Genomic DNA, 13371 nt, shown 5'->3' with positions numbered 1-13371 from the left:
TTTACCTAGCTGAAGGCATAAGCATATGACTCAGCCTTGGGGTAAATTATATTAAGCACCCTATTTTGGACTCGCTCCTGCACCTGATGTCACTAAATCAAGTGCTAGTTTAGACATTTGGATCCCCTCATGATAAGTTCTGAGTGACGCGACATGTCGGAATTTTTACGGTTTGGTTATCATTCTCTGTTCCAGATCTGCCTATCTACATAACATTATACTCATTAGTTCTTTTTCGAATTAATTTACTACCCACCCTTTCCGAAACAATGGATTGAAAACACGTCATTGTTGATGATTTATGAAGCCAACGGAATAAAATCAACAAGAACAATGGAGGAGAAATCATTTCATTCAAAGGTCGTAGACTCAGAGCATTTCATGCAATTCTGTCCTTAAGTTCAAAGAAGATGCTTACCTTGTGGCCGAAATTCTCACTAATCGACAAAATAACTAAGATAAACGTATCTCGACTCAAATCACTACAGAAGATTACACTAGGAGCACGAGTTGTTGGTGACAGTGGGCAAGTGTTTGAGTCGCACGCTCACTTCATCGCTGATAAACATGGCCAGGTTGATGTTTGTCGTGACCCGTCTGTGGGTGGATCTTACAGCGGAGTTTCAGCCATGGGACTGTTATGGAGCATGAAACCTGCACCTGGTCAGAGGAAAGGAATTCGACTGATGAAATCTGATGTCACTAAATCTTACAATATCGCCCTGAACTGTTTTGATGGTCACATAAATCCGCAGGAATCAAGCTCTTCGCAGCCTTTGTCAAGAAAAACGTTTGAGAAGGGTTACATGGCGGATGGAGTGAAGAGAATTCCTGTAAGAGAAGGAAGACTCCGTGGAACTCTTTTTCTTCCTCCGGGTGATGGAGCTTTTCCTGGTGAGTAGCAAAAGTTTGACGTTTATCTAAACAACAAATACGTTTCTGTAACCGTAGTTCAGATATATGAATTTAATATATTCGTTGTGTTTGATTCATCATCTTACGGGTTTATGTCGAATTAATTTGGTGACCTGCTCCCAGTTGGCTTGTTAGCTCAAATTGGTAGAGCGTTGCACTGTATCGCTGGGGTCAGTGATTTGAATCCCGTACAGGCCTGAATTTTTTCAGGTCTGAATTTCACTATTGGTTAAAGGGTGCTCTTTACTGTAAGGATCGTGTACAAATACGTTTCTATAACCGCAGTTCAGATATATGAATTTCCGATATTCGTTGTGTTAGAAAAAACCTTGTTAGTCAAGACAAGAATAGAAATTGATCGATTAAAATTGAAAAGGAATTTCTGAGTAGCAACCAGAATCTGCTTTATAATTTTACAGGTGTAAGCATATGTCTTGATCTGTTGGACATTTAGATTTTTACCACGAATCACTTTTTGAATGGTTGGAATTTTGAAAATATTTTGTGCTCTGCTATTTGAACAACTCAGCTGAGATTAATTTCATTCATTGCGCGCTGCAAACGTTTGTCTGCCAGCTGATCTTAAAAGAATAAAGAGATGTAAGATGTTTTTTCAATGGTTGAACAATTTTCATTAATGAGGGTATACCTAGACTATCTTAGTTGTCTCAGTCTCCTGGGAAGGCTCGTTTTTATTCTCTTTGCAATTCTAGGCTTAACCCTCCTAAGAGAAATTCTCTCTCACCCTGAAAAAGAGTAGCACACACAGGACTAATTTCGAAATATGCAATAATAGCAAACATGAAGTTACGTAAATAAAACAATTTGAAGGAAAAATCGATTAAAAGAAGTGAGACCCTTCTAAAAGCATTTTATCATTGAAAATTATTGATGTATTGCAAGGGCTACTATTGAGGTAAAACAGAAATGAACCATCCAGGGTGAAAGACGCGAGACAAATAATTTCTCTTCACAATAGCGTTTACTGTTTAGATGTACTGTAGCCCCTGGTAATTGTTTATAATAAACTATCATTGGCGTCATATGAGAAAACCCAATCCAACGAAATGGATATCTATATGTTTTTAAAAAGAATCAAAGCTCTAAAATAGAATGCTTATTTTAGAAGCCTTACGAGCATTCCTTGCATACTACACAAAAATTTGTTTAACTTCGAAATTTTTCTGGTGTTTTAATATCTGTCAAACTCAAACGGTGTTCGTTAACGTTCCCAAACGAAGGGATCGGAGAATAGGCACGCTTTTTAAGTGTCGCAAAGAGGATATTTTGAAAGCAAAGAGTAGTGAATACAAAGTCTCTTTATAGTCAAACTCAAAATGCTTATGGTGAACCGAGAATATGGAAGGAAGAAACTAGTCATTTTAATTTAATTTAAGATAAAACTGATCTCAACAAAATACCTAGAAGGTTTTCCAGAAATGCAGTAGCCTTCAGTTACTTTAATTTTTTTTAAGAAAGAAATATAATCGATGACCTGTGTCAGTAGACATGAAGTTACATGAAAAAAACACTTTGAAGGAAAAATTAATTGAAGAAAAGAGACCCTTACATCATGGCTCATTTCCCATTTCGCCATGATGGCGCACATCAATTGATTTTACATTGTCTGATGCTTTGGCATTTTGTTGGAAAGGAGAGTCAATTTAGCATCTAAAAATATTCCATTCTTAAAAACTATTGATGCAATGCAAGGGTCAATATCGAGGTAAAACAGAAATAAACCTGCCAGGGTGAAAGACGTGAGACAGAAATTATGTCCCTTAAGACTAGTGTTTACTGTTAAGATGTGCTAAAGACTCTGGTAGTAGTTTATAATACACTATCATTGACGTCATATGACATTATCCAACCCAACAAAATAGATATAAATAAATTTCATATGACCTGTGTCCGCGTCAGTTTATTTTAGTCAGTATTAAAAGGTAATTAGCAAGAGCTTGAGAAGAATGTAATTGCAGTCTTTTCTTGCGGCTGCTTAAGTACATTGTTTTGCATGATGTAAAGTTTATCATTGACGTAAAACTCCTATAGCTGTGGTTTATAGAGGTCATGGGCGAGGGAAAGTGAAAGTTTTGTTTACGACAAAAATTGCAATATGACAGGTTTGTTAGAAGTGTGTGAGTTAGTAACATAGTTTCTGGATGAGACTCGTACACAGATTTTGTAATTACAAAACTTCAGGTTTTGAAAAAATTGCGACGAGTGGATTTTCCTAATTACATAGAACATTGGAATCATTCTTGCATCATTGGAGTACTAAAATAAATCATTGAAATATGCAATCAATGTAGCGCGAAAGAGATTGATCTAATGAAGCAAATGCATTGCATCTTTATTATTTTGACAGGATAAATTGATCACGATTAAAGATATTAACTATTGCCTGGGAAAAAGAATTACGCATCGTCGATTTTACTGTGGATCAATCCAAATAAATCATATCCGATGAACAGAAAATCAATTTTTAGATGAAAATTCCAAAGTATTAAAGTCAGTAGTCACGAACGTTTTATTACTTAACTTGTCTGTTTCTTGAGAAGCTTTATTTGAACAGTAATTGAGGACAATTCGATCACGTCTGTAGACACCAAGCATGATGCCATTTAGTTTGGTTAAGAAGCTTCCTAGTGAGTACAGCATCGAAAAGTTGAAAACCTTGAAGTAAGGTGATTTGTCCGACAAACTGATCAACACACTGGCGTCAATTTGTATTCTTGTGGTTTGCATGGATGCTGATTGAGTTCAGGCTTTGCGAACGAGGTGAAGTCTAAAGTTGATGAGGATTTTGGTACTCTATTCGACTTTAGCGTCAAACTTTTAGAAGTTATTGCCTGATTGTCTACCAATTGAGCCCTATTAAAACTAAACGAATTTCTCTCACCTAACTTGAATCAGTCGTGCATGAAAAAACTAGAAGTATTTAAAATACTATCATCTTTCAGCTCTCTTGTGGTTTCAATAATATTGATGGGATTCATCCGTGGAAAACGCAACAAAACTTTGAAAGCCGTTAATTTAATTTTTAGCCTAACGAAAACTTAGTTCTAAGAGTTGTTCAGCGTCAATATGTCTCATTTTCTCGTGGTTGCAAATTCAATTGAATTGCGTGTTGAACGGACAATTCTTTTGGAACCCAATCCTTAACCAAACTGAGCTATCCATAAAAAGATCTAGGTCTGTATTGAGCGTTTCAATTTCTTTCTGAGACGTAAGTCGAACTTTGCCCAGAACAGATTTCCAGGCAGGAAGTATATTGGAATAAACTTTAGGCCAACATGGTTACAAAGCAGCTAAAATCAACTTTCTAGAAATGTTACCGATCCACTCATGAAGGAATTTGCTACGGCTCGTCCCACATTTTGAGTTGCCCAAACTTGGTGAGGGCTATGCACATGTCATATATTTTCTGCCGCCTCTCTTTGGCAAATGATTACCACTGAAAGTAGTCAGTCTCATAATCGTAGGGATTTCACTGTACTTCTTTGTCATATCTTGCACTAAATAAGTCAATCCTATCTTTGCAGGAGTGATAGATCTGCTTGGTGCTGCAGGCGGATTAGTGGAGTTTAAGGCTTCGCTTTTTGCGTCTCATGGATTCGCTACTCTTGCGTTAGCCTACATTGGTTATGAAGATCAACCATTGTCTCCGTCTTTAATAAACTTGGATTACTTTGAAGAAGCTGCTAACTGGCTTGCAAGTCACCCTAAAGTCCTTCCACATGGCATAGGCATGCATACCATTTGTTATGGGTCATGGATTGCGCTGTTGATGGCAAGCTATCAAATCGCAGCAATAAAGGCCATTGTTGCTATTTCACCTCTGGTAATCGCCTACCTTCACCCTTTCCAATTCAAAGGGAGAGTCTCTGACATGATCCCCCTCAACAATAGCAAAGTGTTGTCTTCAGAGAAGGGAAGCATCTGGCGCTTCGCCCAACCAACTGACATCGACTACATGAATCCAACAATCTCTAATTACTCAGCAATAACACCAGTTGAGAATATCAATTGCCCAGTGATGCTGGTTTCTGGAACTGACGACTTGAACATCCCCACCGACTTTACAGTAAAGTTTATTGTTGATCGCTTGAAGGAGAATGGAAAAGAACACCTGTGCACTAATCTGCGTTATCCACACGCTGGACATCTCATCGAGCCACCTTACTCTCCTCTTTGTGATTCCTCTTTCAACACATCTACTAAAGAATGGTGTGGTGACGCTTACCTAGCGTGGGGAGGGGAGACTGTTGCACACGCCAGAGCACAAGAGGACTCCTGGCCAAAGATCTTACACTTTCTGCGAAAACATCTCCAGCAAGTCACAGAGAATGAAGATGAAGAATACATGAATGCTCGCTATGTATTTGGGAACTTTTACAAATAGTCCTACGCATGAACTTACAATCATATTTGTTTCCTCTCCTGTTTGGCAACTCTCACAGATATTTCCACGCGTAAACCTCGGTAATAACAAAACACACACACACACACAAAAGCGAGGAAGTAAATCGCCCTTGTTGCCACTCTTTTACATGGGAATGTCTCATCAATATATTATGGAAAAAAAATTAATTAGAGTAATATTATCGTGGTGTAGTCATGTATCAACATACTTTTATAACCTATATTTCCTCAGTTAGGTATCATTCTAGTGAAGAAACATAACCCTGAAGATTAGGATACTCGGTCGGAGTGAAGTACACGCCATCAACCGGTGCTGTTTTACTGAAGCATAATGATTTACGCCTCGGGACGATTAATCGGATCGCTTCGAATCTCACTCGGAATTAGCATTAAGTGATCACACTATTTTCCGGTGTTACCTTTTGTTTATTTTGGAAAATTATAGATGGCGATAAGCATCTCACAATCATTTCAGGGTGGCGCGTGAAAAAACAAAGCTGTTATTTGCAGAAATGTGTTCAAAGGTGTGATCGGCGCATCATAAAACTTTAAAGAATGTCTTTTTGTGTTTTTGGTTCAGGAAGAGAGAGAGAGAGCATTTTGCCGTTTATTTCAGCGAGTTACGCCCAGTAGGTCTCAGGATATAAGGACTGTGACACCATTAAAGATGACAAACATGTCAAAATAAGTATACAGTTTCGTCTCCAGCTCATCACAGTTGCATCTCCAGCACGTCCTTGCAGAAATATCTGAATAGGTTTGATCTGCACATCCGGGAAAATTTGAAAAACATTTTGATCTATATAATCGATAAGCGAGTATTTTACCATTTCAATCAGTGACAAATGCTCGAAAGAGCCGCTAAATTGGGAAGCGGGCAAGGTCCGAAGTACAATACCTTGAGTTCAAGAGGTGACCCTACTAGATGGAATGATGGATTGATGGAACGGAGGAATGGCGGAGGTGCGGCAGCAGTAGCCATATGCAATCTTAACTGTTAATTTTTTTCGCGTGTATTTCATTTTAAATCAAACAAGGCCCCCCTCTCGAATATGCGCTCCCGTCTTCTCCCTGATCTTCTTATAACCAAGATAAACGTATCTCGACTCAAATTACTGTAGAAGATTTCACTAGGAGCACGAGTTGTTGGTGATAGCAGGCAAGTGTTTGAGTCGCACGCTCACTTCATTGGTGATAGACATGGCCAGGTAGATGTTTGTCGTGACCCGTCTGTGGGTGGATCTTACAGCGAAGTTTCAGCTATGGAACTGTTATGGAGTATAAAACCAGCACCAGGGCAGAGGAAAGGAATTCGACTGATGAAATCTGATGTCATTTAACCTTACAGCACCGCCCTGAACTGTTTTGATGGTCACAAATCCGCAGAAATCAAGCTCTTCGCAGCTTTTGTCAAGCAAAACGTTTGAGAAGGGGTATATGGCGGATGGAGTGAAGAGAATTCCTGTGAGAGAAGGAAGAATCTGTGGAACTCTTTTACTTTTGTTAAAAAAAACCCCGTTAGTCCAGACTCGAATAGTATTTTTATCGATTAGAACTCAAAAGGAATTAATAGGGTAGCAATCGGATTCCGCTTTATAGTTTTACAGGCGTATGCACGTGTCATGATCTCCTAAATGTAACTACAGTGTTGGACATAAATCGTATAGGTTCTTACCACAAATCTCTTTTTGAGTGGATCGCCTCTATGTACCTTATAGGTCGGAATTTTGAAAACATTTTGTGTAAGAGATGGGCAGGGATCAATCTCATCTATCGCGTGCTGAAAACCTTAAAAAAATCTTTCCGTGATGCAAGGTGATTTTGAAAGAATAAAGAGATGTAAGATGTATCTTTTTTCGATGGTTTGAGCAATTTTCATTCATGAAGCTACTCCTAAACTATCTTAGTTGTTTCAATCCCCCTGACGAGGCTCATTTTTCTTCTCTTTGTAATCCCAGGCTTAACTCTCTTTCTCGCTGAAAAAGGGTAGGACAGACGTTGGGCTAATTTTGCAATAACAGCAGAAGTTACATAGATAAAACAGTTATAAGTAAAACTCAATTTAAAACTGAAACACGAGACCCTTACATCATGGCTCATTTCCCATTTCGCCATTGTTTCCACACATGAATTGATTTAACGTTGTATGATGCTTTGGCATTCTTTTGGAGAGGAGAGTTAATATACCATCTAAAATGATTTCATTTTTAAAAAAACTATTGATGCAATGCACGGGAACTATTGAGGTTAAACAAAACTAAACCTAAAAGACGTAGGACAGATGTGAGACAGAAAAAATCTCCCGTAACAGACCTACTCTGGGGTATTATGTCGCCGTAACTTTGGGCGACTTTGGGCGACTTTGGGCGATTTAAGGTGACTTAAGGGACTCCAGCAAAATTGGCAGAAAAAAAATTTCGACTTTAGGCGATTTAAGGCGACTTAAGGCGACTTGAGGCAGTGATTTTATTTGACTGAAGTGATAAAATCAAAGTTAGCAACAGTCTCTCCATAAACCTTAAAAATATTTACAGAACCCTTGCAATAAACACAATAGTCATTTTGGTAAGTTGTATATGCTCGTAAGTCACCATAGTCTAAAATATCCAGATTTCAAAACCTGAATTTAGCTAAAAGTAATCAGACAGAATTACCACAACAGTTATTGTAAAATTATGGCTCCCATCGACAAAACTTTACCATCATATATCAAAGACAGGCAACACGCTCTTCAAATTTTTCGCGATTTTAATTTCCTTGGCCAAAATAAACTTCTTTTCACCATGGATATTACGTCTCTTTACACTGTCACTCCTAATGGCGAAGGCCTTCTGGCCCTTAAACATTTTTTTGATCAACGTACTGTTAAGGAACCTAAATCTGAAACACTACTACACTTAACCGAACTAGTGCTCACACTCAATTGTTTTTCATTCGGGGACAACTTCTTCAAACAAACCAATGGTGTAACCATGGGCACCAAAATGGGACCTAGCTATGCCAATCTTTTTGTAGGTTTTGTCGAACACCAATTTTTCAGCCAATACAACGGCTCCAAACCTGAACTCTACGGTCGCTGCATGCATCGACGACTGTATCGGCGCTACCTCCTCTACCAGAGAAGAGCTGACTCAATTCATAACCGCAGTCAATTCTTTTCACCCGGCTCTTAAATATACCTGGGAAATTTGTGACAATTATTTATCCTTTTCAGACATCAAAGTTTCAATTGAAAGCAACGGTTTATGCACTAGTGTGTATTACAAACCTACAGACTCGCATAATTACTTGTTATATTCGTCTTCGCATCCATCCCACGTTAAGAATTCCCTTCCTTTTTCTCAGTTTCTAAGACTTCGTCGTTTATGTAGTGATGACTCTGATTTCCACCACAAATCAGAGTCAATGTGCCAGTTTTTTGATAAACGTGGTTACCCTGTTTCTGTCGTTCAAGCGGGTTACCACCTCGCCCAACTTATTGATCGACATTCAGCAATACAAACGTCACAAAAGGAAGATTCCGACCGCATTCCATTCACTCTCACATTTCACCCTCACAACCACTCAGTTAAATCCATCATTATTAAAAACTTAAGTTACTTCAAAACGATCTAGAGACAAGCACTATCTTTTCGCGGCCTCCGCTCATTTCATTCAAAGCGACAAAAATATAGGTAATTTTCTGGTCAGAAGTTCTTTTCAGACTAATGACCAACCAGGCACTTTTAAATGTGCCCTTGCACGATGCAAAACGCTTCCTTTCATTCACAACACTGATAAAATAGCGGTACCCAAACGATCCATTAAGATCACCGATCACTTCACGCGTACCTCCGCCAATGTAATCTATTGCATAACTTGCACTTATTGCAAAAAGATATACATCGGCGAAACAGGCAGAAGACTAGGTGACCGATTCCAAGAACATCTTCGCGACGTCGAAAGGAATGACAAGGACACATCGAAATCAGTCGCTAGACATTTTAATTTACCTAATCATTCTAAGCAACATATGGCAATCTGCGGTCATTCCTTACACTTAGGTAGCACGGAAAGCGGTAAAACTCTTGAAAAAAAGCTCCTCCTTCAAACTGGCAGTCTAAATCCCACAGGGATCAATGAAAGCTCTTCATTCCACTAATTTATTCGTGTTTTTTTCGTTGCCATGTTCCCACCAATAACGTAGCTCCATTTTCTGCCTTTTAAAGCACACACAACCCACAATTCCTCTCTTCGCTCCGACGAAGGGCTAACGCTCGAAATGTAAGCTTTTGTAGTCATTACGGTGGCCAATTTACCATTTCAACTTTGTTGATATATCCAAATTATCTAGTGAATAAATAGCCAGGAAACCAATTTAGCTTAAAATGTTTTAGACAGAATTACCACAACAGTTATTGTTAAATTATACAGTCAAAGCTAATGAATAAATAGCTAGGAAAACATTACGGGTTATATGCCCAACATCAAACAAACCTATCAAAATATACACATAAAGACACACATTTTTCGTTTAAGAAAAGAGACACGATTTACATAAAACTATCAATACATTTCCCACATAATTAATTAAAAATAACTTGATTATTTAAGGTGGCTCGTACCGGTTTTCATCTTTTTGATGGTTTGTAACTTTGAAAGAATACAACAGAAAGGATGAACAAGGCCAGTTGAACACTTTTACGGGGTTGAATTATATAATCATTGGTTATCCAAAACCAGGTGTCAATTCGTCACTAGCAGTTTCCATGGCAACGCTTTCATAGGCTTATTAAGACCCATTTTTTAGCTTGTGGCTTAAATAACTCGAAAACTAACCCGGTGACCCCCTGATTTTTTTCAGTGATTGCTTTTGTCCCTTGAAAAGGAAAATGCACAAAGATTTTTAAAAATTTCTACGGAGCGGAAGTTCAGAATATCTACTAAAAAGGCAATTTTCACACATCGCAAACTTCCTTCCGTAGAATTTTCTATTTTTTTTTTCTGATGATTCCTTTCGAAGTTATTATCATATTGGAACAATAAAAGAAGGGGTCACCGGACTAGTTTTCATGCAATAGCTTTCGTGAGTTTAGCAATTTCCACGCGCGTTCTCGCGCATTTAAAAGTCTGGATTCTATAAGATCGATATTTGCTCATGATCTGTTATAGCTACCGCTGATAATTGCGTGTGCTCGCGCGAGCGCCTACGATCTGATGTTTACAGACGTTTACTGCTAAGAAAATCATTTAAAGCTGTCAAAGAGAGAGCCTCCCGGGCTCATCTTAAAAATCCTACACACGACTTCTGGCTATATCATATTATTTTCCTTTAAGTTTCAAAGTCTTCTTCCACATCAGGTAGATCATCCTTCACTTAAGTTCTTCTTTTTTCGCCGTCGCAAGATTTCATATCGGTTGAATATTTCTTTTAGATGTGAAGTAAAGCAACCTTTACTTCTCCCAAAATCGTCTTTTTTATTTTAGTTTCTATCTCCTGCATTCACAGTGGCCACTCAACACATCAAATACATACTCTTTAGTGAACCCATCATAAAAGTAGAAAAAATCCTCGCGCCGCCATTTTTGTTTTAAATTTTCCTCTTCTAATCTCGCGCTTCTTTCACACGTTTCTCTCGCGCGTGACGCAAAAGTTATCTGTTCCCCGCGCGAGGAAACTACTACGAGCCACCTTAATTATTTCATGTCACAAAGCCTCACAAATTATAAAAATTATTATCTTGGTAAACTTGTTTCCCATATTTTTGCCACTTACACTGTCAATTTTGGCATGAAAGTTGGGCAAGTCGCATGCCTTTCCAACAGCATCCAAAATTGCTCGGTCCTTTCCAGCGACCCAACCAATTTGTTTTTCTCCTGCCTCAGTTAAACAAAACACTCCAATACCATACTGAGAACCACATACTAAGGTCTTTCTCCACTGTTGATCGGGTCAGGAGGACCTTCTAAGCATTCAAGTTTTATCTTTAGCCTGGTGGCAGTATTTAAGGTTGAAAAGCATTCGTTGTTACCTCACAATTTTCCAGAAATTAACGAGGCACGACGAAATTCTCGAAGCTGATAACTGGTTCTATACACCGAATGCAAATATGGCTTCCAATTTGAATTGCCAGTGTTCTGGACTGACTAGCCTCTCACACATGTAATAATCCTTTTGTGTTTTCTGGTGAAGACGAGGCAAGTCAGCCCAGAACAATGGCAATTCAAATTGGACGCCATAATTGCATCCGGTGTATAGTCTCCACCATTTTAATTATCCCAGCAATCTTTACGCCGCTAACTAGTTTTATGCTTGGAAGTTAGGAGCGAGACAACATCATAGGGTTTCTCTCGCCAAGTATGCCCATAGTATCTGCTTAAACCGAAAATTTTTCTCAAGTTTATCTCAAATTTATCATTGCTTTCCGCAGTAGAAGCAGGTAACCAGTCAATAGACAAAGCGGACTTTTTCGGCGGGTAAATAAAGTAAATAGTAAATAGTAAATGTAAAGTAAATAGTCTTTATTTCACTGATAAAGTACATATCAAGTGTTACATATAAAGTGTAATGGACTAAAATATGTATTAATTACTTACAGCTAAGTTATGCTTAAAACTAAGTCTATTAATAAAAGAATTTTTAAAACGCTCACTATTGTAAAGTGGATATATTGGCTTAACTTGCCTAAGACTACGGGTAGCAGAATTAATCCTGGGAAGGGAGTGGTACAATGGATGATGTTCCCACGCGCTTAATTTTTTGAAGATACCTATCTCAGACTTATCTAAGCAATTGATAGTAGAAACCAGAGAAGACGTGTATCTACGTTTGTAACAACGATCCAAGAAGCATTGTATGGTAGTAAGTTCTGGTGGAGATGAACCATATACTGATATTCCATACATAAGTTTAGGCAGAGCCAGAGCGCTGAGATTGGAAAGAATGCAGGCCATAATGATAATCTACTCCACGAGGGAAAAGCACGTGCGTGGTGTTTTCATGGAAGCGGTGGCCCAGTTTAACTTTCAGAGTGAATTTTTTAAAAGCTCTTTGATGATTTTTTTTTTGCACAGATAAATTTATTATTTCTCTGTACACTTTTCAGCAGGCTCACGTGCGTGTTGTTCTCACGTGCACTTTGGTCACGGGACAAAACTTAAGTCGCGTGATCAAATATTTCTGCCAGCCATGTTTGCTGTGAAAGGCTTTTCTTGGCTCAGAAGTAGTTCATGATGTTGATCATCAAACTGACGAAGAAGAAATGTACAAAAAGACTATCAAAGTCTCAGGATAGATAACTATTTACGCGTTTAGTAGGTTCGTCGAGCTATAAAGTTGAAATGTTTTCAGTTGGTCGAATACCATGGTGGAAGTAGTTAGTACAGATAATAAGTTTATGCTGGAGAAATGGCTCACTTTTGTCATTCTTTTAACACTGGGTAAGTTAAGTGGATAACATTTAGCTTCATTTAAGTTTAGTTGACTTTCGATAATGTTATTTATACTGCTCAAGGTATAAGTGAGGGGCAAGAATTCAGCCTTTCTCCAGAATACCTTTCTATTGTTTAATCTTGATGATCTGATACTGTAGGTTTTATGTGATTCAGTATTTATTATATCCTGATGATAATAAATAGTGTCTTGTATTTCATGATGAAAAACTTGCTAAAAGGGTTGACAGAAATTTTGTTGAAACGATAGCTGTTTTATTAAGAAAATGGAAGAGTATACATCGAATGCAAATATGGTGACCAATTTGAGTTGCCATTGTTCTAGACTCTCTAGCCTCGCACACGTGTAATAATCCTTTTGTGTTTCCACGTGAAGACGAGGCTAGTGAGTCCAGAACAATGGCAATTCAAATTGCACGCCATATTTGCATTCGCTGTATGCATTGTCATATTTCCTACATCAGTATTGTCTACATGTAGGAGTTACCCACGTCAGCATAGGGGCTAGACAGGTGCATGCCTATTTTCAAATGGGATTTCTAGGTATATGGAAGCCATTGCCCACCTCACAATGACAATAATTAAATTCATAGTCCATTG

The 13371-nt window shown here is 38.3% G+C and overlaps 1 protein-coding gene across 1 annotated transcript; it reads left to right on the top strand.

Annotated features, from left to right (window-relative positions):
- Window positions 1-229: 229 nt before the first annotated feature.
- On the top strand, window positions 230-6028 carry LOC148736241 (bile acid-CoA:amino acid N-acyltransferase-like). Its single transcript, XM_088754459.1, has 2 exons — window positions 230-894; window positions 4461-6028. Exons 1-2 carry the CDS (start codon window positions 411-413, stop codon window positions 5318-5320), a joined length of 1344 nt encoding a protein of 447 aa, XP_088610585.1. The 5' UTR covers window positions 230-410; the 3' UTR covers window positions 5321-6028.
- The last annotated feature ends 7343 nt before the right edge of the window (window positions 6029-13371 follow it).

The sequence above is a fragment of the Stylophora pistillata genome, chromosome 3 (assembly GCF_964205215.1).
Source record: "Stylophora pistillata chromosome 3, jaStyPist1.2, whole genome shotgun sequence".
NCBI lineage: Eukaryota > Metazoa > Cnidaria > Anthozoa > Scleractinia > Pocilloporidae > Stylophora > Stylophora pistillata.
Note: the sequence above shows the minus strand (reverse complement) of the source record. Positions and strands in the feature narration are given on the sequence as shown.